This window comes from Astyanax mexicanus, chromosome 21, assembly GCF_023375975.1.
Source record: "Astyanax mexicanus isolate ESR-SI-001 chromosome 21, AstMex3_surface, whole genome shotgun sequence".
Lineage (NCBI taxonomy): Eukaryota > Metazoa > Chordata > Actinopteri > Characiformes > Acestrorhamphidae > Astyanax > Astyanax mexicanus.
The window spans coordinates 34837623-34861837 of NC_064428.1; the positions used below are offsets into that span (position 1 = coordinate 34837623).

Below are 24215 nucleotides of genomic sequence, written 5' to 3' on the forward strand. Positions count from 1 at the left end.
AATCATCTCCTGTCATTACGCAAGAAGAACACGCCCCTCGTTCCTCAACACTCAACTAGTGGGAAACGATCAATCAGCCAAACCTCCTCTAAACAGCGTAAAGTAGCTTTTAAGATAAAGAAATAATGTTTACAGACTTTTAAACGTTCCCTCAACTTTAAAAAGTACTTACTAAACTGAGGAAACCTTTAATTAACTCAAATTAAATGATTTATTAAACTAATCAAGCACCAACCAATCCGCTTACTAATCAACCAATTTTATACAGACTATAAAGTATCAAAATAGAAAAATGATTGAGTTCCCTAATAACTGAGGAAAAAAACAATTGCAAACAATAAATAATTTCATCGACATAAAGTAAAAATTAAATGAACAAGTTATTAAACTAAGAGAATTATTTTATTAACGGAGGGGACAATTAAATAAACCGAGGGAAAGAGTTATTAAAGTGAAGGGATGAGTTATTGAACTAAGAGGATGAGTTATTGAACTGAGGGGACGATTTAATCAATTGAGGGAACTTGGGGGACAATATAATAAACTAATAAACTAATGTATTATTAAACTGAGGGAATGATTTAACAAACTGAGGAAATGAGTTAAATGAGTAAAATAACGTAGTGACTCATTAAATCAAAAGAAATTATTGATTAAACCAGGAAAAATAAGACTTATTAGATGGTGGTAATGGCGAATTAAATTAAAGAAATTATTAACTGAGGGGATGATTTATTAAACTGAAGAAATTGGTTATTAAATAGAGGAAATTATTTAATAAATTTAATTAAATTCAAATGTATTAATTTTGTTTTTAAAACAAATGTCACAAAGCAGCTTCACGGATATACAAGTTCAAGCCTCTTGTGAGTAAGCACCACAGTGCTATATATAATACATTAAGGGAATGATTTATTCAAATATAGGAACACGTTATTAAATTGAAGACATAACTAATTAAATTAAGGGAATGATTTATTAAACTAAGGAAATGCATTATTAATTTTAAGGAATAACTAATGAGACCAAGGGAATGGATTAAGCTGTGATTTAATAAACTGAGGGAACAATTTATTAAATTTAAGATACTGATTTATTAAAAACAGGTAGCGTGTAATTAAATCAAGGAAATTAATTGTTAAACTGAGGGAACAATTTATTAAACTGAAAAATCAAAACATCAAATATGAAATGGTTTTAATTCAGCTTAGTAGAGAGACTGATTTAAAGGGGGAAACTATAAGCAAATGCACTCGCATGAATATCGCATGAATATGGATGAAAAAGCTGGCTGAAGATGTGCTGATAGGGCTGTGTGACATTTTTAATTAGGACTGGTGCTTCGTACAGTATTTGTTGTCTTGTCTATCAGCACAATAGGCGTAAGGGAAAACAATTTTATACTGAATACGTTGACGCTTCCTCCTATCTTTCTGAAGGCCAAACTGCTAAATCAATTTTCTCTAAGCTTTGTTATTTCACACCTGAGCAGCTCGGAGGGATTGCTGATAGGAGGCTATAGGCTGATTACCCAGTTACGGCAAAACAACACACAGGCAGTGACCTCATTTCCCCTTTCACTGTGTTCCCTTATCTTTAGACCCAAATGCCAGAGCAGGTCAAGAGACCCGGGCTGAAATATTGCGCCTGTGACGTCTGATGTCATATTTGTTCACCTCATAACTGTTCTTTGGGGAAAATGTTGAATATTCAGTGGAGATTTTAACCCAAAACCACAAACTACTTCTTACTGATCTAATAAAACTAGCTGTGGTAAATGTAGGTCCCCTTTTCTGCCCATTACCACTGTGTTCCTCAGCACAGTTGTACAGGGGAAGGCCATAAAATATCATATATCGTTTTTTGACATTAGATATGTACTGTTGCATGCTCAAGGAGGCCTTTAAAATACCCCCCACTCAACCCCCCAAACACCACACACGTCATTTATGTGTCAAAGGCAAAGTTATTTATGTTTACTTAGAGATTTGCTGCCAACTAAGGCTGTGATTCGTCCCAAAAAAGAGTCAAATCTTTGATTCTAAGCTTGATTTAAGCTTTGAACTCACAGAGATGTTCAAGTAGGCCACTGTCTAGACAGCAACAACGCCTTCAAGAACAGAAACAATACTAATCTAATTTACTTTCAGAAATGTAAAAAAACCCTAAAAAATAGTAAAATATGTGCTAAAACCACCCCAAGGAACTGACAGAAGAGGATTAAAGGACAGTACAGTGAAGTAAAGTAACACCAAAGTCTTGATAAAGGTCTATCCATCCATTCATCCATCTTTCTTTGGGTAGTGTACCTCATGGTGAGAGATTGTTGACTGCTAGATATGGCTCTACTACACAATCAAAGGCATTTTACTAGTTTACAGACTTTGAGAAGGGTGCACATCATTGGGCTAAGAGAAGAAATATGGTAATTTTGATGAATTGTAGATCATCTAGAACGTCTGTCAGTCAGTTACCATCACAATGGTGTTGTGAACGATAAACTATGTACAAGATGTTTTTCAAAAAAGGATAGATTCTCTAAATCCAAGCTAGGGCTGGACGATATATTGTTTAAGCATTGCCATGGCGATGTGCGCATGCGCAATAGTCACATAGCAGGACGTGTGATGTCACTTAAGGCAATTAAATCAAACACTTCACGTTACATTGTTTTGATTCTTGACACAAGAAGTAGATACACAGCGCTGTCTCTGTGTCTGTGTGAGTGACAGGCTGCTGCTGCCTGAGAAGCGCGAGGGGGGAGGGGAATGGGGAGCTGTATGGTGGTAGAAGTAAACACGAGGTAACTGCATGGCCTCCATCCACATGGCTGGGCACGTGTTTGTAAATGTGAGCATGTGTGGAAAGCTGTGCTCCTCAGTCTAGCACAGTTTTTCAGCGCAGATATTTCCAGTTACAGCGGAATTTACACTTTTAATCCCAGAAAAACAAACGCTTTTATTTACCTTTTTAAAAAGCCATTTAAATGCCTGATTAAAGGGCTGATTACTGTTTTGCTGTTTTCCTCGGGTTTTGAGTGCTCGGCGCTGACTCCCACCCATCCCAGTCCTCTCTTTATATACAAAATATAAAGTTGACATTAAAGGAGAACTCTGGTGTAAAATGGACTTTTGTCGTAGTAAAACATGATAAAAAGTTCTTATCTTTGATGAATAGCACACCTCTGTTCTCCCACAGCGTTCAGAGATCCAGAAATTTTAACAGTTTGTCCAAACACCCCTCACCTTGCCCAGATAAATCGCTTTTTCCACCGTTATCCAGGCTCAAAGCCGGTTCCAGGAGTAATGGCGGCGCTCGGAGCTGAAGCTAGCGTTATGGGATGTAAACAGAGGTTTTTAATAAGGTTCTTCTGCACTTTTTAAGTTATAAATGACTTGTTTTAAATGTCAGGGCTCTCCGGAGTCTAGCAAGGAGGTGTGGAGCTACTTTGAGCTGGATAACGGTGTAAAAAGTGATTTATCAGGGCAAATTATGCCCCGTATCACCCAGTCTGAAGGGTGTTTGTAGAAACTGTTAAAATTTCTGGATCTTGGAGCGCTGTGGGAGAACGGAGGTGTGCTATTCATCAAAGATAAGAAATTTGTATTATGTTTTACTTCTTTTCTTTTTCTTTTTTTTCTTTTTGTTCTAAAAAAAAAAAAAGTACTGTTATGTTTACAATTGTCTACCTTTATTGAAGACTGTACATTCTCAATAAACATTTTTATACAAAAAAAAAGAATAAGAATAGTTAGAATCTCCAAAAGAGAGAAACTGTTAACTGAATTGTCGATTTGATTATTGCTTTAAATTAAATAAAAGAGGTAAAACATAAAATAAAATAAAATAAAATAAAAGGGGTCCTGATAGCAGGGTGAGGGTAGTTCAGTGTGTTCCCTGACTTCTACACACACAGGTGTGTAGATGTGTAGGTGTGTGTGTGTTGTCAGAAAGGTCACGAGTGGTGAGATAAGGTTATTTCCTCTGACATAACCCCCTCTGCTCGGGTCTGGGTTAATTACGATGGCTTGGGGACGATCCTTTGTCCAGCTAAAGGTCTCTCTCACACTATCAGGCCTACTATCATCACCCCTCTGAATGACACTGGCCAACGATAGGTCACCATAGAACACCCAGCACCTATAAAAGAGCTTCCAGGATGCTGAGGAACCCATAGCAAGCATCTCCAAACCGGGAGGAAAGCGAAGAACCCCAGAAAAGTAGATTCGGAGAGTCCTGCCATCATCTATTTCTCTCAGGAACTTCAGTTTCTTTAGTTTTAGCCCTGTATCTGGTTATATTGCTCATTGCTCTGCAGTCATGTATAAAGAAGTAGTGCTGACCCTCTGTCTGCTGGTGGCTCTGGCGAGTCAAGCACAGGCCACCGACGGCCATCCCATCTACGGAGTGAAGCTGTGTGGAAGAGAGTTCATCAGAGCCGTTATCTTCACCTGTGGAGGATCACGCTGGAGACGCTCCATCGGCATGGCAGGTGAGACACGAATTAACATATATATAATATTAATATAATATTCATTTATATTGTTAATGCATATATACAGTATTTATGTAAGAGGCTCCTGAGGGTTTTAATGCCGATACTGTTGCTGGCCATCAGCAGCCGGAGTCAGAGAGAGCACAATTGGCCATAATGTTTCTCTCTGGGTGGGTACAGTAGATGAAGCTCTCTTCTCTTATTACTTCTAATGTAATGTAATATCAGTTGGTTAGCACAACTTTTAGCAGATGTTTAAGAGCTGGGCACCCAGCGCACACTGTGATGCTGCACAGTAATGCTGCCTTTATTGGTGGCATTTGGACAAAGTCTGGCTTTAGATGTATTGGCAGAAGCATAATTAAGTCTTTTTATTAAGTAATAGGAGAGTAAAAAACTAAGGAATAAGGAAAGAATTTATATATATAAATAGAAAATATAGAAAAAATATATATATTTTTTATTTCAAAATGTTTTATTGTAGATTAATACTAAAGTCATCCAAACTATGAAGAAAAACATATGTTGTATTTAGTAACAAAACAATTTAACTTTTAGATTCTTGGCTGTATTTTCTCAGTCAGTTTTATGAGGTAGAGTCACCTGGAATTCAGGCTTTCAGTTAACAGCTGTGCTGAACTCATCAAGAGTTAATTACTTGAATTTCTTGTCTCTTAATAAAGTGTTTGAGATACAGTAAAGTAGTGAAGAGGTAGAGTTACAGGTATACAGTGAATAGTGAATATTTGAGTAATGTTCTAATCCAGATTATAAGAAAAAAGTAAAGAACAAAATTATTTTAGGAAAAAATGAAGGTAAGTCAATCCGAACAGACGAACTTCAAGAACTTTAAACCGCAAAGACCATCAAAAACATTATGATGACGGAACTGGCACTCATCAGGACCACCCCAGGAAAAAAAAGCACAAGAGTTTCCTCTGTTGCACAGGAAAAGTTTATCAGAGTTACCAGCCCCAGAAACCGAGAGCACCTAAAAGCTTCTTCACAGAGTATTTTGCTTTGTTTAACAATATTAAGTTACTACATGATTCCTTATGTGTTTCTTCGTAGTCTGATAGATCACTTCAATATTCATTTGCTTCAGTTTATTGTTTATATCTCCATGTTCACTCCTGTTCCTCTCAGCTGATCTGTCCAGTGACCTCCTCTCAGCTCACGATGACGAGGCCTCTGACGGCTGGAGCTCGAACCCAGTCCCCGCCCTGTCCTACAAGCCCCACCCCGACTCCGAGGCCCCCGGCTGGGCCCCCGAGGGCCCCGAGGTGTTCCCCCGGCCCGCCCGCTCGCTCATCTCCGACGAGGTCCTAGAGGCCCTGCGTACCTCCGACAGGAAGGGGCGGGACGTGGTGGTCGGCCTGTCCAATGCCTGCTGCAAGTGGGGCTGCAGTAAGAGTGAGATCAGCTCCCTCTGCTGAGCAACACACTCCTCCTTTCCTCCGTCCGTCCGTCCGTCCATCCGTCTGTCCGTCCGTCATCCCACCCCTCCTGCTACCTCCGGGAGTCACTGACAAAGCTTCCTGCTGAACTTTAACTCCACCCATATTTCAGAGTATTAATCTCTGCCCACGAAATGATCCAATTTGGTAATGATTCAGTTAAATTATGATTCAATCTGATTATGATTCAGATAAATTATGATGTTTCAGTAAGGATATAATTACATTATTATTCACGGTAGGGCTAAAAAAATTATTGTGAGTCAGTTTGATTGTCATTCAAGTACATTATGATCTGACTGAATCAGGATTCGACTCAATGAGGATTCTATTCAATTATGTTTGAATTAGAAATCCATTCTCTGCAAAATGATTCAGTGAATCACAAGGTCTCAGATTCATTCACTAATTGAATCACATATTTTAGTACAATTGATAATTATACTAAAATTATATTATTCTTCATTATATTTGGTTCAATTAGATTCAATTTGAAAATGATTCAGAGAATCACAAAATCTCAGATTTCACCACTATTTGAATTGTATATATTAGTGCAATTGATAATCATACTAAAATATACAAATATTTGATTTAATTGGATTCAATTGGAAAATGATTCAGTAAATCACGAGGTCACAGTTTTTAGCATTATTTGAATCGCATATTTCAGTACAATTTATAATCATACTACAATATACAAAAAATAAATCTTCATTCTTTTTGATTCAATTGGAAAATGATTCAGTGTATCACAAAAGCTCAGATTTCACTACTATTTGAATTGTATATTTTAGTGCAATTGATAATCATACTAAAATATACTAAAACAAAACATAAATACATAAAAGTACAGTATATAAAATGATATACCCAGTATTGTTTGCAATTTGGTACAATTATGATTCTATTTGATTTGGTTATAATTATTTATTATCCTTTGCGAAATGATTCAGTGAATCAAATTCAAAATCTCTAAACTCTGGTAGTGGAATAAACAATATAACAAGCATAAGGATATTTATTTAATGAAAAATATATACTATATTTAATAATATTGTAATGAATCAATACCAATTCCTGCATTAATTCCAGTGATGGTCTTCAGAAGGGCTTGATTGGTTGATTGTATTTTAGATGGATTGTGGGTTGAGGGTTGGAGTTGAGGTTCAGCAGGACAGTAGAGCTCCACTGCGTATTCTCTCTCTCTGTATAATGTGAGACTACAGTGTTAATATTGTTGTTTTTGTTGTTAGGAGGCATATAAATTGATATACAGTGCTTGGGAAGGTGCAATACACCTGGTATGAATGTGGTATATGTTGTTTAAATTATTAATATACTTATTAAAATATTATGCAAACGCTCTGTATTAACGAGAATGTGTTTGTTGGCTGTGTGGTACTCAAATAAACTTAAATAAAGGTTTGTTTTTGCAATACATGGCTTTGTTATGTATATATATACCCTGGATACCAGCACTGTTTTTAAAGGCCTTTGGGCCTCACAAATACAAATGGCTACAAATAAAACCATATAAAACTCAGTTAAATAAACTTAAGATGAGTAAAGCAGAAGCATAATTAAGTCTTTTTATTAAGTAATAGGAGAGTAAAAAACTAAGGAATAAGGAAAGAATTTATATATATAAATAGAAAATATAGAAAAAATATATATATTTTTTATTTCAAAATGTTTTATTGTAGATTAATACTAAAGTCATCCAAACTATGAAGAAAAACATATGTTGTATTTAGTAACAAAACAATTTAACTTTTAGATTCTTGGCTGTATTTTCTCAGTCAGTTTTATGAGGTAGAGTCACCTGGAATTCAGGCTTTCAGTTAACAGCTGTGCTGAACTCATCAAGAGTTAATTACTTGAATTTCTTGTCTCTTAATAAAGTGTTTGAGATACAGTAAAGTAGTGAAGAGGTAGAGTTACAGGTATACAGTGAATAGTGAATATTTGAGTAATGTTCTAATCCAGATTATAAGAAAAAAGTAAAGAACAAAATTATTTTAGGAAAAAATGAAGGTAAGTCAATCCGAACAGACGAACTTCAAGAACTTTAAACCGCAAAGACCATCAAAAACATTATGATGACGGAACTGGCACTCATCAGGACCACCCCAGGAAAAAAAAGCACAAGAGTTTCCTCTGTTGCACAGGAAAAGTTTATCAGAGTTACCAGCCCCAGAAACCGAGAGCACCTAAAAGCTTCTTCACAGAGTATTTTGCTTTGTTTAACAATATTAAGTTACTACATGATTCCTTATGTGTTTCTTCGTAGTCTGATAGATCACTTCAATATTCATTTGCTTCAGTTTATTGTTTATATCTCCATGTTCACTCCTGTTCCTCTCAGCTGATCTGTCCAGTGACCTCCTCTCAGCTCACGATGACGAGGCCTCTGACGGCTGGAGCTCGAACCCAGTCCCCGCCCTGTCCTACAAGCCCCACCCCGACTCCGAGGCCCCCGGCTGGGCCCCCGAGGGCCCCGAGGTGTTCCCCCGGCCCGCCCGCTCGCTCATCTCCGACGAGGTCCTAGAGGCCCTGCGTACCTCCGACAGGAAGGGGCGGGACGTGGTGGTCGGCCTGTCCAATGCCTGCTGCAAGTGGGGCTGCAGTAAGAGTGAGATCAGCTCCCTCTGCTGAGCAACACACTCCTCCTTTCCTCCGTCCGTCCGTCCGTCCATCCGTCTGTCCGTCCGTCATCCCACCCCTCCTGCTACCTCCGGGAGTCACTGACAAAGCTTCCTGCTGAACTTTAACTCCACCCATATTTCAGAGTATTAATCTCTGCCCACGAAATGATCCAATTTGGTAATGATTCAGTTAAATTATGATTCAATCTGATTATGATTCAGATAAATTATGATGTTTCAGTAAGGATATAATTACATTATTATTCACGGTAGGGCTAAAAAAATTATTGTGAGTCAGTTTGATTGTCATTCAAGTACATTATGATCTGACTGAATCAGGATTCGACTCAATGAGGATTCTATTCAATTATGTTTGAATTAGAAATCCATTCTCTGCAAAATGATTCAGTGAATCACAAGGTCTCAGATTCATTCACTAATTGAATCACATATTTTAGTACAATTGATAATTATACTAAAATTATATTATTCTTCATTATATTTGGTTCAATTAGATTCAATTTGAAAATGATTCAGAGAATCACAAAATCTCAGATTTCACCACTATTTGAATTGTATATATTAGTGCAATTGATAATCATACTAAAATATACAAATATTTGATTTAATTGGATTCAATTGGAAAATGATTCAGTAAATCACGAGGTCACAGTTTTTAGCATTATTTGAATCGCATATTTCAGTACAATTTATAATCATACTACAATATACAAAAAATAAATCTTCATTCTTTTTGATTCAATTGGAAAATGATTCAGTGTATCACAAAAGCTCAGATTTCACTACTATTTGAATTGTATATTTTAGTGCAATTGATAATCATACTAAAATATACTAAAACAAAACATAAATACATAAAAGTACAGTATATAAAATGATATACCCAGTATTGTTTGCAATTTGGTACAATTATGATTCTATTTGATTTGGTTATAATTATTTATTATCCTTTGCGAAATGATTCAGTGAATCAAATTCAAAATCTCTAAACTCTGGTAGTGGAATAAACAATATAACAAGCATAAGGATATTTATTTAATGAAAAATATATACTATATTTAATAATATTGTAATGAATCAATACCAATTCCTGCATTAATTCCAGTGATGGTCTTCAGAAGGGCTTGATTGGTTGATTGTATTTTAGATGGATTGTGGGTTGAGGGTTGGAGTTGAGGTTCAGCAGGACAGTAGAGCTCCACTGCGTATTCTCTCTCTCTGTATAATGTGAGACTACAGTGTTAATATTGTTGTTTTTGTTGTTAGGAGGCATATAAATTGATATACAGTGCTTGGGAAGGTGCAATACACCTGGTATGAATGTGGTATATGTTGTTTAAATTATTAATATACTTATTAAAATATTATGCAAACGCTCTGTATTAACGAGAATGTGTTTGTTGGCTGTGTGGTACTCAAATAAACTTAAATAAAGGTTTGTTTTTGCAATACATGGCTTTGTTATGTATATATATACCCTGGATACCAGCACCGTTTTTAAAGGCCTTTGGGCCTCACAAATACAAATGGCTACAAATAAAACCATATAAAACTCAGTTAAATAAACTTAAGATGAGTAAAGTTGTGAAGTTGATAAATTTTTTTTCATATATGAAGGATATGTTAATCCGTTCTAGTGTTAAAGACAGCAAGTAAACAGCAGGACTGGATGAATACTGCTGAACATGTTCCAGTCTGGTTATATTCTACTGTCATTAACTTGTGGGAGGCGCCCACTTGAGGGGGATTCTGATAAAAGTGGTGTTGAATATTCCTGCATTGACCATCACAGAATTTTAGGGAGATACTCACACAGTTTTTCCTTACATTCAGTTCATAACCAGTCATTGACTAGGGGCCCCAGGCCAGCTTGGGGCCCCAGGCAATTGCTTGGTTTGCCTGTTCTGTTGCAACAGCCTGCTGGATACAAGATGAGATTGAAACAGTTAGGTATGGTGGAGGTTCTGTATGGATCCTGCAGTACATTTTCCTACAGATGTTGTTACAGCTGGGCCTGTAGATCCTGTAGCTCTACACTCTTAGGTTGAAGCTGAAGTTATCTGGAGTAAAAACAGCCTCAAAGCTATCTAAAGCGCTGCCACTATAATTAGGAGAATGCTGGTTCAAATCCCGGTCATGCAGCTTGCCATCAGCTGCCGGAGTCCTGAGAGAGCACACAATTGGTCTTGCTCTCTCTGGGTGGGTACAGTAGATGGCGCTGTCTCTTTCCCCTCATCACTCCTAGGGTGATGTGGATCAGCTGATGTATCAGAACCGAGTCGCTGCGCTTTCCTACGAGCGTTAGCACTGTGATGCTACTCAATAATGCTGCATGAGCAGCAGTTCAAAAATAGGCGGAGTCTGAGTTTACATGTATCAGAGGAGGCGTGTGCTAGTCTTCACCCGTTTGTGTTGTGGCATCACTAGTTATTTGGGGGATATACTGGAAGTAACAGCTGGATAGGTGGGACAATTGGCCAGATAAATTGGGAGAAAATGGGAAAAAATCTTAAATAAAATAAAAAATATGTATTTTGGAACATTTCAATTGGTCTTATATAAAACAACTGAGATTCACCTAGAGCCAAAAAGTAAAAAATCATATTTTCATAAGAAAGTTTAATTATTTAGTTTGATAATGAATCATTGTCTTTTTCTCAGAACTAACACTGTCTCTTAGTAAAGATCTGATCTTTAGGTGGTGAAGGACAGTCATGATTGCTCCATTCTCCTGAATAAGGACTTTGCCTGCCATCCAGTGCCAACGCCCATATGACTAATCCATCTGAAAGAACAGAATGCCAGACTGCAGGTACAGAAATGAGTTTCAGGCTGGTAATAAAAGGCTACAAACATCTTAAGAGCTCAATGTGTAATAGTTTCACCACTCTAACACTAGTTGGGAAGCAGTTACACACTTCATTTCTAATTTAAACAGGACTTTAACACAAATTCTTCATCATTAAAGTCATTCAGAGTGGTCTTGGTTTACTGCATTACATATATCTGAAGACTATTTAAAGAAATGACATAATATATAATACGATATAAAACTATACTAACTGTACAATAGTTACTAAAGGCTATAGTGTTATAAATACAGATGTACAGATGTATTTACAGATGGATGGATGAGGTAGTCAGAGACCAGCTAATCATTTTTGGTTATTAGAACGTTTAACTAAATGTTTAACTAAAACATTGCTAAAGCACTCAATTGAGCAAAATTAGAGTTTAGAAATGTTTAATATATTTACAGATAGGAAGAAAGGAAGCTGGTAAATGTTTTATATCAGTTATTCCCCACCAACACTTTCTCTAAATGATGTAGTAGTTGTACAATAAAATAAATATTGTAAAATAAAATGTGATCGAATTAAAATGAATAAACATGAGCGCCTTTGCTTACAATGCTTTATTTCTGCACCTTTGTCTCCCTCTACAGGTGTTATTCCTCAATGGAGTTCTATTTGTTTTAATTGTGTTGCTGCTATACTTTTAAATAAAAAAATAATATTATAATAAATCCAAACACTAAAACAAGGAATATTATAATGGTTATGTATATTTTATGATTTTACCGTCATTTTTGAATTGCGCAAAATATAGATCTTGTTTATTTAAAAAAAAAGCAGCACGTCAAGTATATTAACACTTGGTTTCAGTATGTTATCTTGCAACCTCAAAATGTGTTATCCTGTGACCTTATATATATATATATATATATATATATATATATATATATATATATATATATATATATATATATATATATATATATATATATATATATATATAAAACAAATTGACGCATTAAAAGTAAATAATTTATAAAATATAAAATAAAGAAAAATATAAAAGTAAAAGTAAAGTAAAATGATAAGAAACATGAGAAATGATAATTACTAATTACTAAATGACTAATAATAAACTAAGAACATAAGAAATATAAAACATTAGGGAAAAAACTAACAATAAATAAATAAATAATAAGAAAAATATAAACTCTTATGACATAAAATATTATATAAAATATTATATCATTGTTTCAATATATATGTACAAAACAACCAAATACATCATCTTAGAATATCTGTAGCTACAGTCTTATATAATTAAACAAATAACTGTAAATAAATAACAATGAATAGGTTCCTATGGAGCAATTGAGCAAAATGATTGATATGAAAATGTTGGATAGTTTTTATGCTGAAAATTGTATTCGTTGAAAAAAATATTAAATGGTTCAGTGGTGCAGATATTCATTTTATAGCTTTTAAACTCCAATTTTAGGCGTTTTAAACTCAGTCAGCTCACAGCAAAAAGAGTAGTTAGCAGTAATGCTAGCGCATCTATTGTGTAAAGTTTGTCTAATGTAGAAAAAATAAAATGTATAGGTATTTATTCTTAGATTAGTAAGCAAAATACTTTATTCTACTTTGTGAAATCAATATAAAAACGTGGATAAATAGTTGGTTAGTATTTTTAATTTGAGTTTTTAGCCTTTTAGCTCTATTCACTCCCATTCATTTAGCACTCCCTCGCGGGCGCCCCTTTAGCGGCGCGCTATTTCTCATCGCTACAGAATCTGTGGCGCTGTGCTCCTCTACGCGGCTGCGCGGGAAATCGGTGTCAAGCACAGTGTTGCCAGGTTCTCTGTTTTCCAAATTTGATTTTTTTTGTTTAGGGGTCCAGACTAAAATCAAGATTGATCACAACAATAAGAACCAGGAGAAAATAACTATGTGAGGTAACCCATTGCAAGGACTAATAAATAAAACGTTTCCATTGGGTTTTGATTTCATTTTTGGCAAGGCCAAAGTGAAGCTTTTATTTGTATTAATTAATTCACTTTGAAATACCCGAATGGAAAAAAAGCCTTTCTAGTTCAAATTAAATTTTTGTCACATATGACCCATACTTAAAAATTGCAAATTAAATGGCAAATTAAGTGGTTTCATTTGGTTTTTAGAGAGAGAGAGAGAGAGAGAGAGAGAGATGAGAAAAATCCCATTGTAACTAGAAACCAGAAATCACAAGGTGATGAAAAAAACATTAAAGAGGAGAGATCAGGAGATTGTTCGAATCCTGTTTATGCAGCTTGTCATTGGCTAACGGAGCCCTGAGAGAGCACAAATGGCCTTTGCTCTCTCTGGGTGGGTAGCTCTCTCCCCACATCATCCCAAATGGTGTGCTGTGATGCTAGTTGGGAATGCTGCATCAGCAGCAGTTTAAAAAGAGATAGTTGGCTAATTATGTTACTATTAAAGGTTTTTCACTAATGTTACAATGTTATTTATGACTATGATAAATAAAAATACGGATAATAAATCCCTTATAAACTGAATACTAAGTCTTACACTGATAGATGGTTTGCCATTTGCTTTAAACGTGTGACAGATATATATTTTGGGCTAGTTTAAGCTTCTGAAGGGCGGATTTTAGACTGACTTTGGGCTGAATATTTTTGTTGGATCTGGCAACCCTGGTTACGCAGCTACAGAGGCCGAGCGAGTTCAAATCCCCCGGAGAGACAGGCGCCGGGGAGAGAATAACAAACCCCGCAGATTAACGGGGAAAACGCCGCACGCAGGTTTCCCGCAGCTCCGCGACCGCCGCAGCGCTACACCGCAGCCCCGCAACCCCCGCAGGACCGGACAGAGCGGGAGAGACAGACCGAGGAGAGGCAGGAGACGGAGGGGAGAATCGGCGCGCGGACCGCGGCAGGTAAGACCCGCGCTTTGGCGGCACTTCCAGCGCGTTACCTCCCGCTCGCGCCCCAGACTCGACATAATCAGAATCAGAAACATCACGAACAGACCGAAATCAGAAGAACCGCGTCGTCCCGCCGTGCCCCCCCCCCCCCCCCCCCCGCGCGCGCGTCCCTGTTGCTCCATGTGTAGTTATGTCACTAGGTGTCATGCCGAATTGTGCGACCTTGCCAAACTGTGCTACCCTAGTGTTTATTTAAAGGTAAAAATATGCCAAAAAAGCAGATTAGATCATGCTGCCAATAATACAAGGCAATAACCTAATAGAGTTGATTAAAATTACTTTTACTTTTGTTATTGTTATTTATTATTATAATTGTTATTATCAATGTCATTATTATTGTTATTAATATGAATGGCCTTTGCATGTTTTACAGTTGACACTTAAGCAAATAATGACAGTGTAATGTTTTATCAGTTATATTTTCTGACCGTTTCGTGCTAAACCTGATAATAGAAAATTGGGTGAGAAATTTTAAATTTTCCTTTTTATATTTAATGTACAGTATATTAATAGGAGATCAATTTTCAACATTTTCTCTTTTTCTATTTCTGCTCCTTACAATCAGATTTTTAGAAAAAATAAATTTTAAAATATTTAGTAAACTGTCTGTTGTTTCATATGTTCCGTCTTGTAACAAAAGTAGGTTGGATTTATAATTATAGCATCCGATTTTTGTTACATGATGCAAACATGGAAAATGAAAAATCAGAACACTGAATTTTTTTGGTAAAATTCTGAATTTAAGGGGAAAAATGAAAAAAAAATCCATTAAGTGTAGTGAAAAAGAAATGAGGTTTTTAATCTTTATCCAATTGTTTAAAAAGTGGATGACCCCTACATTTACTACATTGAATGGAAAACGTATAACACCCATTTTTTGTTTTCAGAATTAGAATAAAATAATCAGAAAATGTTACTGTTAAGCGTTAACATTGGTAACACTGATTCAGTTAGGTCTGAGTAACATTTCGTTTTTTAATTTATAAGTGTAAAGGAATGCATTTTTCAATTTTCTTCTATGTACCTCACCATCAGTATGTCAGGAAAAATATGTATTTTCTTAATTTTCAGATTTTTCCATTCTTGCATTTGTAAAACACTTAATAGGGTTTATACCCTTAGATGTTTGTTAGAGGGTGCAAAAATGAATCTTCCTGAAATGTTTTATTGTTGAAACAATCAGAAGATGTAACTGATAAATGTAACACTGATATATGAGCTCAGGATGTTTTAATGCATCCAAGGAAAAATAGAATAATCATAAAAAAACACATTGAAAAAACAAAAAATGTGGGTCAGCGCATGCGCAGTGCCGGCAGGTAGCACATATGGGTGGGTAGCAGAACTCGGCTGGACACCGGTATTATCGGTTTGGGTTTGTTTTGGCACGCTCGCGCTGCTGCGGACCTGCGGACGGAGCTAGGCTAGGTTAGCCGCTGCTTCTGATATTAAAATGAGGCCGGTAACGGAAAAATAACGGCGCTGTTTATCCGTTAGCGAGTTAAACAGCCGGTAAATCCGGGCGCTGAGGTCTGAACCGCGGTCAGACCGCCTAAAAACAAACGGAGCTAGTGTTAGCATTAGCCGCTAACAGCTAACTGCTAACAGGTACCTTGGATTACCCCGCGTACTGTACAGGCTACCGGCTGCTGAGCTAAGCTAACGCTGCCATAACAACACATTACATTAGCGGTGTTTACTGCGGTACTAGCGCCACAGATTTATGTAGTAATGTAGGTTAGTTAGCTAATCTACTATAGCTAATAACCCAGAGCCAGGACTAGCTGCTAATCCAGTGTCACCATGGCAATAACGTTACTAATAATGTAACAATAATCGTAGCAACGTTAACCACTTGTTTGGTTAACGTTACTTGTTGGTAGGACAATGACGCCGAACCAGTAACGTTACTAATGATGTTGCAGTGATTTTAGAAACGTTACTTGTTGCTAGGACAATGATAATGTTGCAGTAACGTTACTTACCAGTGACACTGTAACAGTAACTTGTTACCACGTCAGTGTTACTGTATAAGCAGTCACTGTTAATTGTTGACAAACCATCGTTATTTCTTATTTGATGAACGTTACTTGTTGGGAAATCAATGTTACTGTATCAGTAACTTAAGTTTCTTATTGTCAAGCGGTATCAGTAACTTCACTAATGATGTTGCAGTCATTGTAGCAACGTTACCTACTTGTTTGATTAACGTTACTTGTTCCTAGGACAGTGGCACCGTAGCAGGTACATTACTTGTTGTCAAGCCAACGTTACTTGTTGTTAGGACAGTGACGCCGTATCAGTAACGTTACTAATAAAGTTGCAGCCATTCTAGAAACGTTACTTGTTGCTAGGACAATGGTACAGCAGCAGTAATGCTACTTGTTGCTAAGCCAGTGTCACAGTAGCAGTAACATGTTACTACGTTAAATCAGTGTTATTGCAGCAGTAATATTACGTGTTAACAAACCAACATTACTTTTTGTTTGATGAACGTTACTTGTTACCTAAAACAACATCACAGTTGCAGTAACATTGCTTGTCGTTAAGCCAACATTACTTGTTTCCGAGATGGCACCAGTTCAGTAATGCTAATTCATAATGCTAATACCACATTATTGCAATAGTAACGTAACTTGTTTCAAGATACAAGCTAAAACATCGCCGCAGTAGTAACCTTACTGTAGCAGTAAATTATACTTATCCCTATCCCTGTTGGATTAACATGCTTGTTTCCAAGTTACTTGGTACCATGACAGTAACATTGGACAGCAGTAGGCACTAATAATAATATTATGATATTTTGCGATAACGATACTCTTGGCGATATGAAAAAACATTGAAAAAAATATTTCAAGAATAATTATTATTGTACATTATTATTGTTATATATAATTATTTATTATTGTATACGATATGATATGACACATGATACTAATGATAATGCACTCCAAATATCTCCATATATCCAGGATTAAAGTATAATAAATGATACTGGACATATATACTCTATCTCTAGTAGATATATAATGGAAAATAAGCAAAAAAGTAGTACCCTGATGTGATAATTAGTTTTTTTTGGTAAGCCAGGGCTCCCCTGTTTCTCATCAGCTTTTCTTCTCACAGTAACCGGTTCTGAGTTGCAGTGTATGTCGTTACAGCATGTGTGTGTTTATTTCTTTTTCTTCCCCATCCCGTCGCCTGGTCAGTTACAGTAGTGGTTAGCAGCAGTAGCTAGTAGATCTGTCAGTGTGTTGTTGCTGGTTTTCCTGTTTCCAGCATGTTTCCTGTTGCATTGCTAGAGTCATGCTGATCATTTGGAGTAGAGTTTCTGTGTAGCGCACTCATTCGTCCTCTGTGTTTCCACCCGTCTGTTTTATTTTTCCACGTGTGTACGTATGTGTGTCCGTGTTTGTGTGTTGTTGTCCTGTGGTGTGTGTCCGTGTGTATGTGTGTGTGTGTAGGATGGAGTGGCAGCCGGATGAACAGGGTCTCCAGCAGGTTCTCCTGCTGCTGAAGGACTCCCAGTCTCCAGACACGGCCACACAAAGAGCTGTGCAAGAAGTATCCTTGGAGAATACACTCGTGAAGGGAGAAAGAGAGAGAGGAAAAATATATATGTACAGGTTTAATAGCGTGGTACTTTGGAAGGAAACAAGTACATCTTGTTTGAGAGTTTTTTTGTGTTTACTTCTCTGTCAGCACTTTCCTTATCAGATCTAACAGAAACTCGAGCAACTGAATCAATTCCCTGACTTCAACAATTACCTCATCTTTGTCCTCACGAGTCTCAAATCTGAAGGTAAGTTGAATACTGAAGTTTTAAATAACTCTTCATCACAAAAAAATGTGTCACTTATAATTCACCTGCGCAAGGCTGAAGGTAAATGGAGGGAAAATTAATTATGGTTGTATTGTAGATAAATCTATGTACCGTATTTTTTGCACTATAAGGCGTACTATCAATAAACAGCTATTTTCTGGTCTGTTTTCATACATAAGGCGCACCAGATTATATGGCTCATTTTATACAACACTAGTAACTAGTAGTAGGAACAGGGGTGTCGCCATATTTTCCTTCTAAATTCATTACTGGGTGGCAAAGTTGAGTAAACAAAACTGTAATTCTTATGTCAAACAAGCAATGGATGTTAGTCTACACAGATATTTCTCTCCTGCAAACTGTTTATCTGAGTAAAGCGTTTCCGTTTATTTAGAGTAAGCTTAGATATCCATATCAGATATCCATTAAAGCGAAAGCATTAGCGGCCAACAGCTAGTGGTTTGCAGCTAATGCTACCGACAGAGCTACAATAAGGAACCCTGTGTGTTCCGGTACGCCAGGGTGATATTAGCTAGCAGTTCGGACCACAAATGACTTGTTTTAACATGGTAAACATTCAGGCTACAGACCAATATACTCTCCTCTAAACAGCAAAAGAGCTAATGCTGTGGTTAGCGGCTAATGCTAATGCTGCTCTAGCAGTGGTAAACAGCAGGGTACAGGCTGATAATACTCACCTCTGGACGACTGAAGAGCTAGCTAGTGATTACCGCGGTTAGAAGCTAATGCTAATGCTGCTGAAAAACTAAACTAAAACTCTTGTATAACTCTGTACTTCAGCGGAGTGGCTTTACTGCTCCTTATAATCTGTCTGGTAAAATTCATAAATAGGGAGCACTGGATTATAAAACGCGCTGACGATTTTTGGAAAAATGAAAGGATTTTAAGTGCTCCGTATAGTGCAAAAAATACAGTAATATGTGTGCTTAAATGACAAACAATTATTGATAGTAAAATATAGGATTTGGGCTCTTTGTTTGAACATGGAGAACATCTTTAAATTGAGATTTTTTGCATCTTTCGCTCCCTCTGTTTAGACGAGCCCACTCGCTCTCTGAGTGGTCTGATTCTGAAGAACAATGTGAAAGCTCACTATCAGAACTTTCCTCCTGCCGTGGCAGAATTCATCAAACGGGAGTGTCTCAACAACATCGGAGATCCTTCACCGCTCATCCGCGCCACCATCGGTGAGTAAACCAGCGAGCAGGACAGCTGCACAAGACCACAGGCAGTATGTTATTTAGAAAACCCAAAAATCAGTGTCTCAGAAAATTTGAATATTATATAAGGCCAATTGGTCCTTTTGGCAATGTGGGCAGTGTGCCAAGTCCTGCTGCAAAATGAAATCCGCTCCTCCATAAAAGCATGAAGTTCTGTAAAAATTTTGTGGGAAAACGCTGCACTGACTTTAGACTTGATAATAAAACACAGTGGATCAACACCAGCAGATGACATGTCTCTCCAAAACATCACTGATTGGTGGAAACTTCACACTAGACCTCAAGCAGTTTGGACTGTGTGTCTCTCCACTCTTCCTCCAGACTCTGGTTCCTTGATTTACAAATGAAATGTAACGTAAAATTTACTGATGATCAGTGATGGTTTGGAGAGACTTCAGACACTTTTCTCCTTAAAGTTCTAGCTTTAAATGTTGCTCTGTTTCTTCTCTGAGTGGTGCAACAACAAAAATGAGAAGTCCTGGCCCCTGACGTTTAATGCAATGTGTTGCAAGCTGTGGAAATGACTCTATCATATGAACGCTACAGAGCAGAAGTCGTAATTTCCGGTCTCACATGGTATAGTGTAGTTAATTTTAGAGTCAGGAGCCGATTTATGTTTTTTTTTGTAAGCTAGAAATTGCTGCACTGAGCTGTGGGATATGGTGCCAACTAGGGGTGGGCAATATTATATCGTATATAATATATCGTAACACAGAAATATCGTGATATTAAAAATCCATATCGTGATAATAGGGCTGTTCTGTCTTAAAAGTAGTCTATTATTTATTGTGAAGCTTTAGGTGTATTTATTGTATAATTGTTTTAGTTTGCAGTTTATATGCATGCACTAAATATTCTGCAATATTATTTGCTGCATTTTATTATTTTATGCTATATTATTTATTTTGCCACATTATGATTATGCTGTTATACTCTTATACTATATTCCTGAAATTAATTAATAATTGTTCTGTTTCCTATATCGCCAAGTATATCGTTATTGCAAAAATACCATGAAATATCGTGATATTATTTTAGAGCCATATCGCCCACCCCTAGTGCCAACAGGTATTCGCAAATTGACTACAACCATTGTTACAGAGCATTATAATTCTGATTTATTTGACACAATGTTGCAAATTTAGTTTTTCTGTATATATGTGTGATTTCTTTGAATGTGTTTGCAGGGATTCTGATCACCACGATAGCGTCTAAAGGTGAGCTGCAGACGTGGCCCGAGCTGCTGCCTCAACTCTGCAACCTGCTCAACTCTGAGGACTACAACACCTGCGAGGTAACACACACACACACACAGCTCTTATTTCACCAGTGTTTCTGATCACCAGCATGAGTGAGTGGTGTGATGTCTGAGTAAGTGGCGTCAGAGGGCCACAATATTCATAGAGGGGCAAAGTATTATTTCAGTCTCGTCAGCAAACCATGTTAAAACACTTGAATGTAATTTTGAAAAGCGTACAGAATAAAATCTGTAGAGTTAATTTTACTTTATGCAAAGTTTTATACAAAAAGTATAAAGTGTCTGCAGTCAATAATTTAGAAATCAAAAAGGAAAAAAGTGTACATTGCTAAATCAAAACAGAAAAAAATGATCAGATATACACAGCCTGGCCAAAAAAAAAAAAGAAAAGGTCACACACTCTAAAATTGGTTGGACCACCTTTAGCTAGAATCTGACCGCTGCACACAGCAGCTCTTCTCCATCCAGCACATCCCAAAGATTCTCAATGAGGTTAAGATCTGGACTCTGTGGTGAACTCTCTCAATCCATGTGTGAAAATGATGATCTCATGCTCCCTGAACCCTGAACTCTTTCACAATTCCAGCCCCATGAATCCTGACATTGTTATCTTGGAATATGGCCGTGTTCATCAGGGAAGAATAAATTCATTGATGGAATAACCTGGTTTATATTCAGTATATTCAGGTAGTCAGCTGACCTCATTCTTTCAGCACATACTGCCGCTGAACCTAAACCTGCAGACCAACTGCAGCATCAACCATCAAACCCACATAATTTACTTACTGAAATACAGGTGGAAACTTTTTTTTGTTTTGTTTTTGGCCAGGCAGTGTATATGAAAAAAATATTTGCTTTTGCTTTTTTTGTGTGTGTGAATTTTTAGGGATTTTGCTGCTGAAATCTTTTGCATATGGAATCTCTTGTTGCTTCTGCTTATTTATTTTTTATGTCTATAATTTGCTATTTTGAACTAAAATAAAGATCTCCTTACTAACTTTGCGTTTTTACTGTTCATGAGTGACAGGGTATGGGGCATTTCAGGGGGGCATTGCCCACGTGGCTCTACTCCTAGAATCTCCAGTAAATGTTTGTTTTTTTGTCTGTGTGTGTTTGTGTGTATACAGGGTTCGTTCGGGGCTTTGCAGAAGATCTGTGAGGACTCCTCTGAGCTGTTGGACAGTGATGCTCTGAATCGTCCTCTAAACATCATGATCCCCAAATTTCTACAGTTCTTTAAACACTGCAGCCCCAAGATCAGGTCTGACTTCCCCTCTCTCTCTGTTCTCTCTTTATAGCAAATGGAATAAAGAACAACTGGGATTTGAGTTGAATTGTGATTCTCTGGTTTTGACCCTTCTGTCAAATCTCTTGACTTTTTGGGCTTTTTTGGAATTAGAGAACATTACACACATCCTTTATCCCCAACCAGTCAGCCAATCTAATCTCTCACACTGTGGATTACGTTGCATTGCATTGCAGATTAAGGGTTTGCAGTATGACACTATTTAATTGCCTTAATTGTTTTTGGTCAATGTAATTCATATTGTGCAACTTTTTACCTCTTTCTACCTCCGATTTTGTCCATATAGTTCAGATTTCTATTAAACACTTTAATAGCAGCTTGCCATGTGAATACTGTTGGTTTAATGTATTATTATTAGTGGTGTCAATTGATTTAACAAAAATTAATCCAATTAATCACAACAATATTCTGTGGTTAACTTCGATTAATCACACATGTTCTTCCCAAAATGCAAGTTTTTGTAGTAGATTTAAATGTATATAAAAGAATGAAAGTAAGAATTGTAAAATATAATATTATATTTATATTAGCGGTGTCTAAAATTTAAATACTAGTATATACTTGTATGTTGGAGGGGAGAATAAAGAATGCAAGATAATTTAGATTGAGACCTTTTTTTTCTACTTTATTATAAACATCTCAGCTTGGTTGTAAGAATATCTGAATTAGAATTTAATTTGCTGTGTATAAAAGAGCATTTTCACACCTGTAGTTATCTAGTAGTATCTAGGGTCTGGATTAGTTGATGAGTTTGTTTATTTGAAGCATTTCTACCTCTGTTTGGTTTGGTTTCACACAGGCATAAACCTAAACGCACCAAAATTAGTACAAATAAACCATGTGAGCACACTCTCTTCTCTGATTGGTCAGAACTGTCTGGCGTGGGAGCAAGAAAGTAAATATAGTGAGAAGATTCTGGGTACCAATGTGTATATCTGTGCAACGTGAAGCTGCTTTAAAACAGAACACTGAAAAAATTTGGAGTGAGCAGGGAACGCAGCACTGTTTTCAGTGTACACAGCATGAAGAAGCAACAGAGACAGAGTTTGTTCATAGCAGCATATTATCTGGCTAATCTATCAGATTAAACTGTGCTTTTTCAGCAGTTTAGCTCAAATACAAATAAGTATATTTGATAGCTGGGTTGGATCGAGACTAGATCACGTTCTCACCATAAGCGAACAAGAAGTTAGGGTCAAACTTGATGGTATAATTAATTAGCATTAAAAAAATAATCATGCATTACCAATTCCAATTTAATTGCGTCCATTACCCCTTTAACGTTGACAGCCCTAGTTAATATGTTTAATGAGATGCGTTTTTATCGTAAACTGACATATTTCAGGAATTAAATGTGATTTAAAGCTAAATATGAGGCCTAACTCTCTCTCTACCCCTTTGTGTGTGGCAGGTCTCATGCTATAGCATGTGTGAATCAGTTCATCATAGGCCGAGCTCAGGCTCTGATGGACAACATCGACACCTTCATAGAGGTGAGGTCAATTTAAAATCTGGCTTTTTAAAACCTCTGCTACTTTGAAAGTTTGATCTATCAGGCTTGTACTATTTGGGATTTTATAAGAGGGTTTATAAGGGGTTAGTTAAGTCTATCACTGCTACTGCTAACGTAATGCAAGCATTGCTGCAGTGTCAGCCTAATATGGCATCAGTATTATTTGGTAACTTAATTATTTATTTGTATTTTATATTAATGTTTATTGTTGTTTTCTCAGTCTTTGTTTGCGCTGGCGGGTGATGAAGACTCTGAGGTGAGGAAGAACGTGTGCAGGGCGCTGGTGATGCTGCTGGAGGTCCGCATAGACCGACTCATCCCCCACATGCACAGCATCATCCAGGTGAGAGATGTATATCTAAAAGAGTGTGTAAATGATTATATTTAGCTGTAATGACACATTTAAACACACTTTCTTTCTTTCTTGTTAGGATGAGTTTGTTTCATACACATAGGGCATTATAAATTGCATTTCTGAGTCGATTACCGTGGAGTAGTGTTTACATATGTTGCAGTATGCATGCAGACATACTGAACCATTTTAAACTTCTAGTTTCTAAACACCACCCGAAAGCCTGTTACTGTTTTAAATAAATTGTTTATCTTTCTCTTATTATTTAATTTTTTATTTATGTATTACTTTTTATTTTTTATTCTAATGTTTTATATTTTGATTCT

General features: G+C 36.7%; 2 protein-coding genes across 9 annotated transcripts in view; both read left to right on the forward strand.

Moving 5' to 3' along the window:
- The first annotated feature begins 4283 nt into the window (after positions 1 to 4283).
- Positions 4284 to 9217, forward strand: rln3b (relaxin 3b). 2 transcript variants are annotated; one of them, XM_049469221.1, is made up of 2 exons: positions 4284 to 4492; positions 8321 to 9217. In XM_049469221.1, the coding sequence occupies exons 1-2, from the start codon at positions 4321 to 4323 to the stop codon at positions 8608 to 8610; spliced, it is 462 nt and encodes a 153-aa protein (XP_049325178.1). In that variant the 5' UTR covers positions 4284 to 4320; the 3' UTR covers positions 8611 to 9217. The 2 variants fall into 2 exon arrangements, with proteins under 2 accessions (XP_049325178.1, XP_007229570.3); XM_007229508.3 differs by lacking the exon at positions 8321 to 9217 and adding an exon at positions 5642 to 6538.
- A 4895-nt stretch (positions 9218 to 14112) lies between these two features.
- The window catches only part of LOC103032879 (transportin-2), a 63291-nt gene continuing 53188 nt past the window's right edge, over positions 14113 to 24215 (forward strand). For 4 of the 7 annotated variants that reach the window (XM_022674518.2, XM_049469184.1, XM_049469188.1 and 1 more), the window contains exons 1-8: positions 14113 to 14348; positions 17861 to 17960; positions 18123 to 18198; positions 19278 to 19427; positions 20648 to 20754; positions 21846 to 21979; positions 23436 to 23517; positions 23758 to 23880. In XM_022674518.2, coding sequence (XP_022530239.2) covers positions 17862 to 17960; positions 18123 to 18198; positions 19278 to 19427; positions 20648 to 20754; positions 21846 to 21979; positions 23436 to 23517; positions 23758 to 23880 — 771 coding nt within the window. In that variant the 5' untranslated portion in view covers positions 14113 to 14348; position 17861. The other 3 variants (XM_049469185.1, XM_049469186.1, XM_049469187.1) reach the window with 3 other exon arrangements.

Excerpts from the sequence above, each read along its gene's own strand:
- rln3b (XM_049469221.1), top strand. The coding sequence starts at position 4,321 with ATGTATAAAGAAGTAGTGCTGACCCTCTGTCTGCTGGTGGCTCTGGCG. Across the intron at positions 4,493-8,320 it reads ACGCTCCATCGGCATGGCAG|CTGATCTGTCCAGTGACCTC; the intron begins GTGAGACACGAA and ends TGTTCCTCTCAG.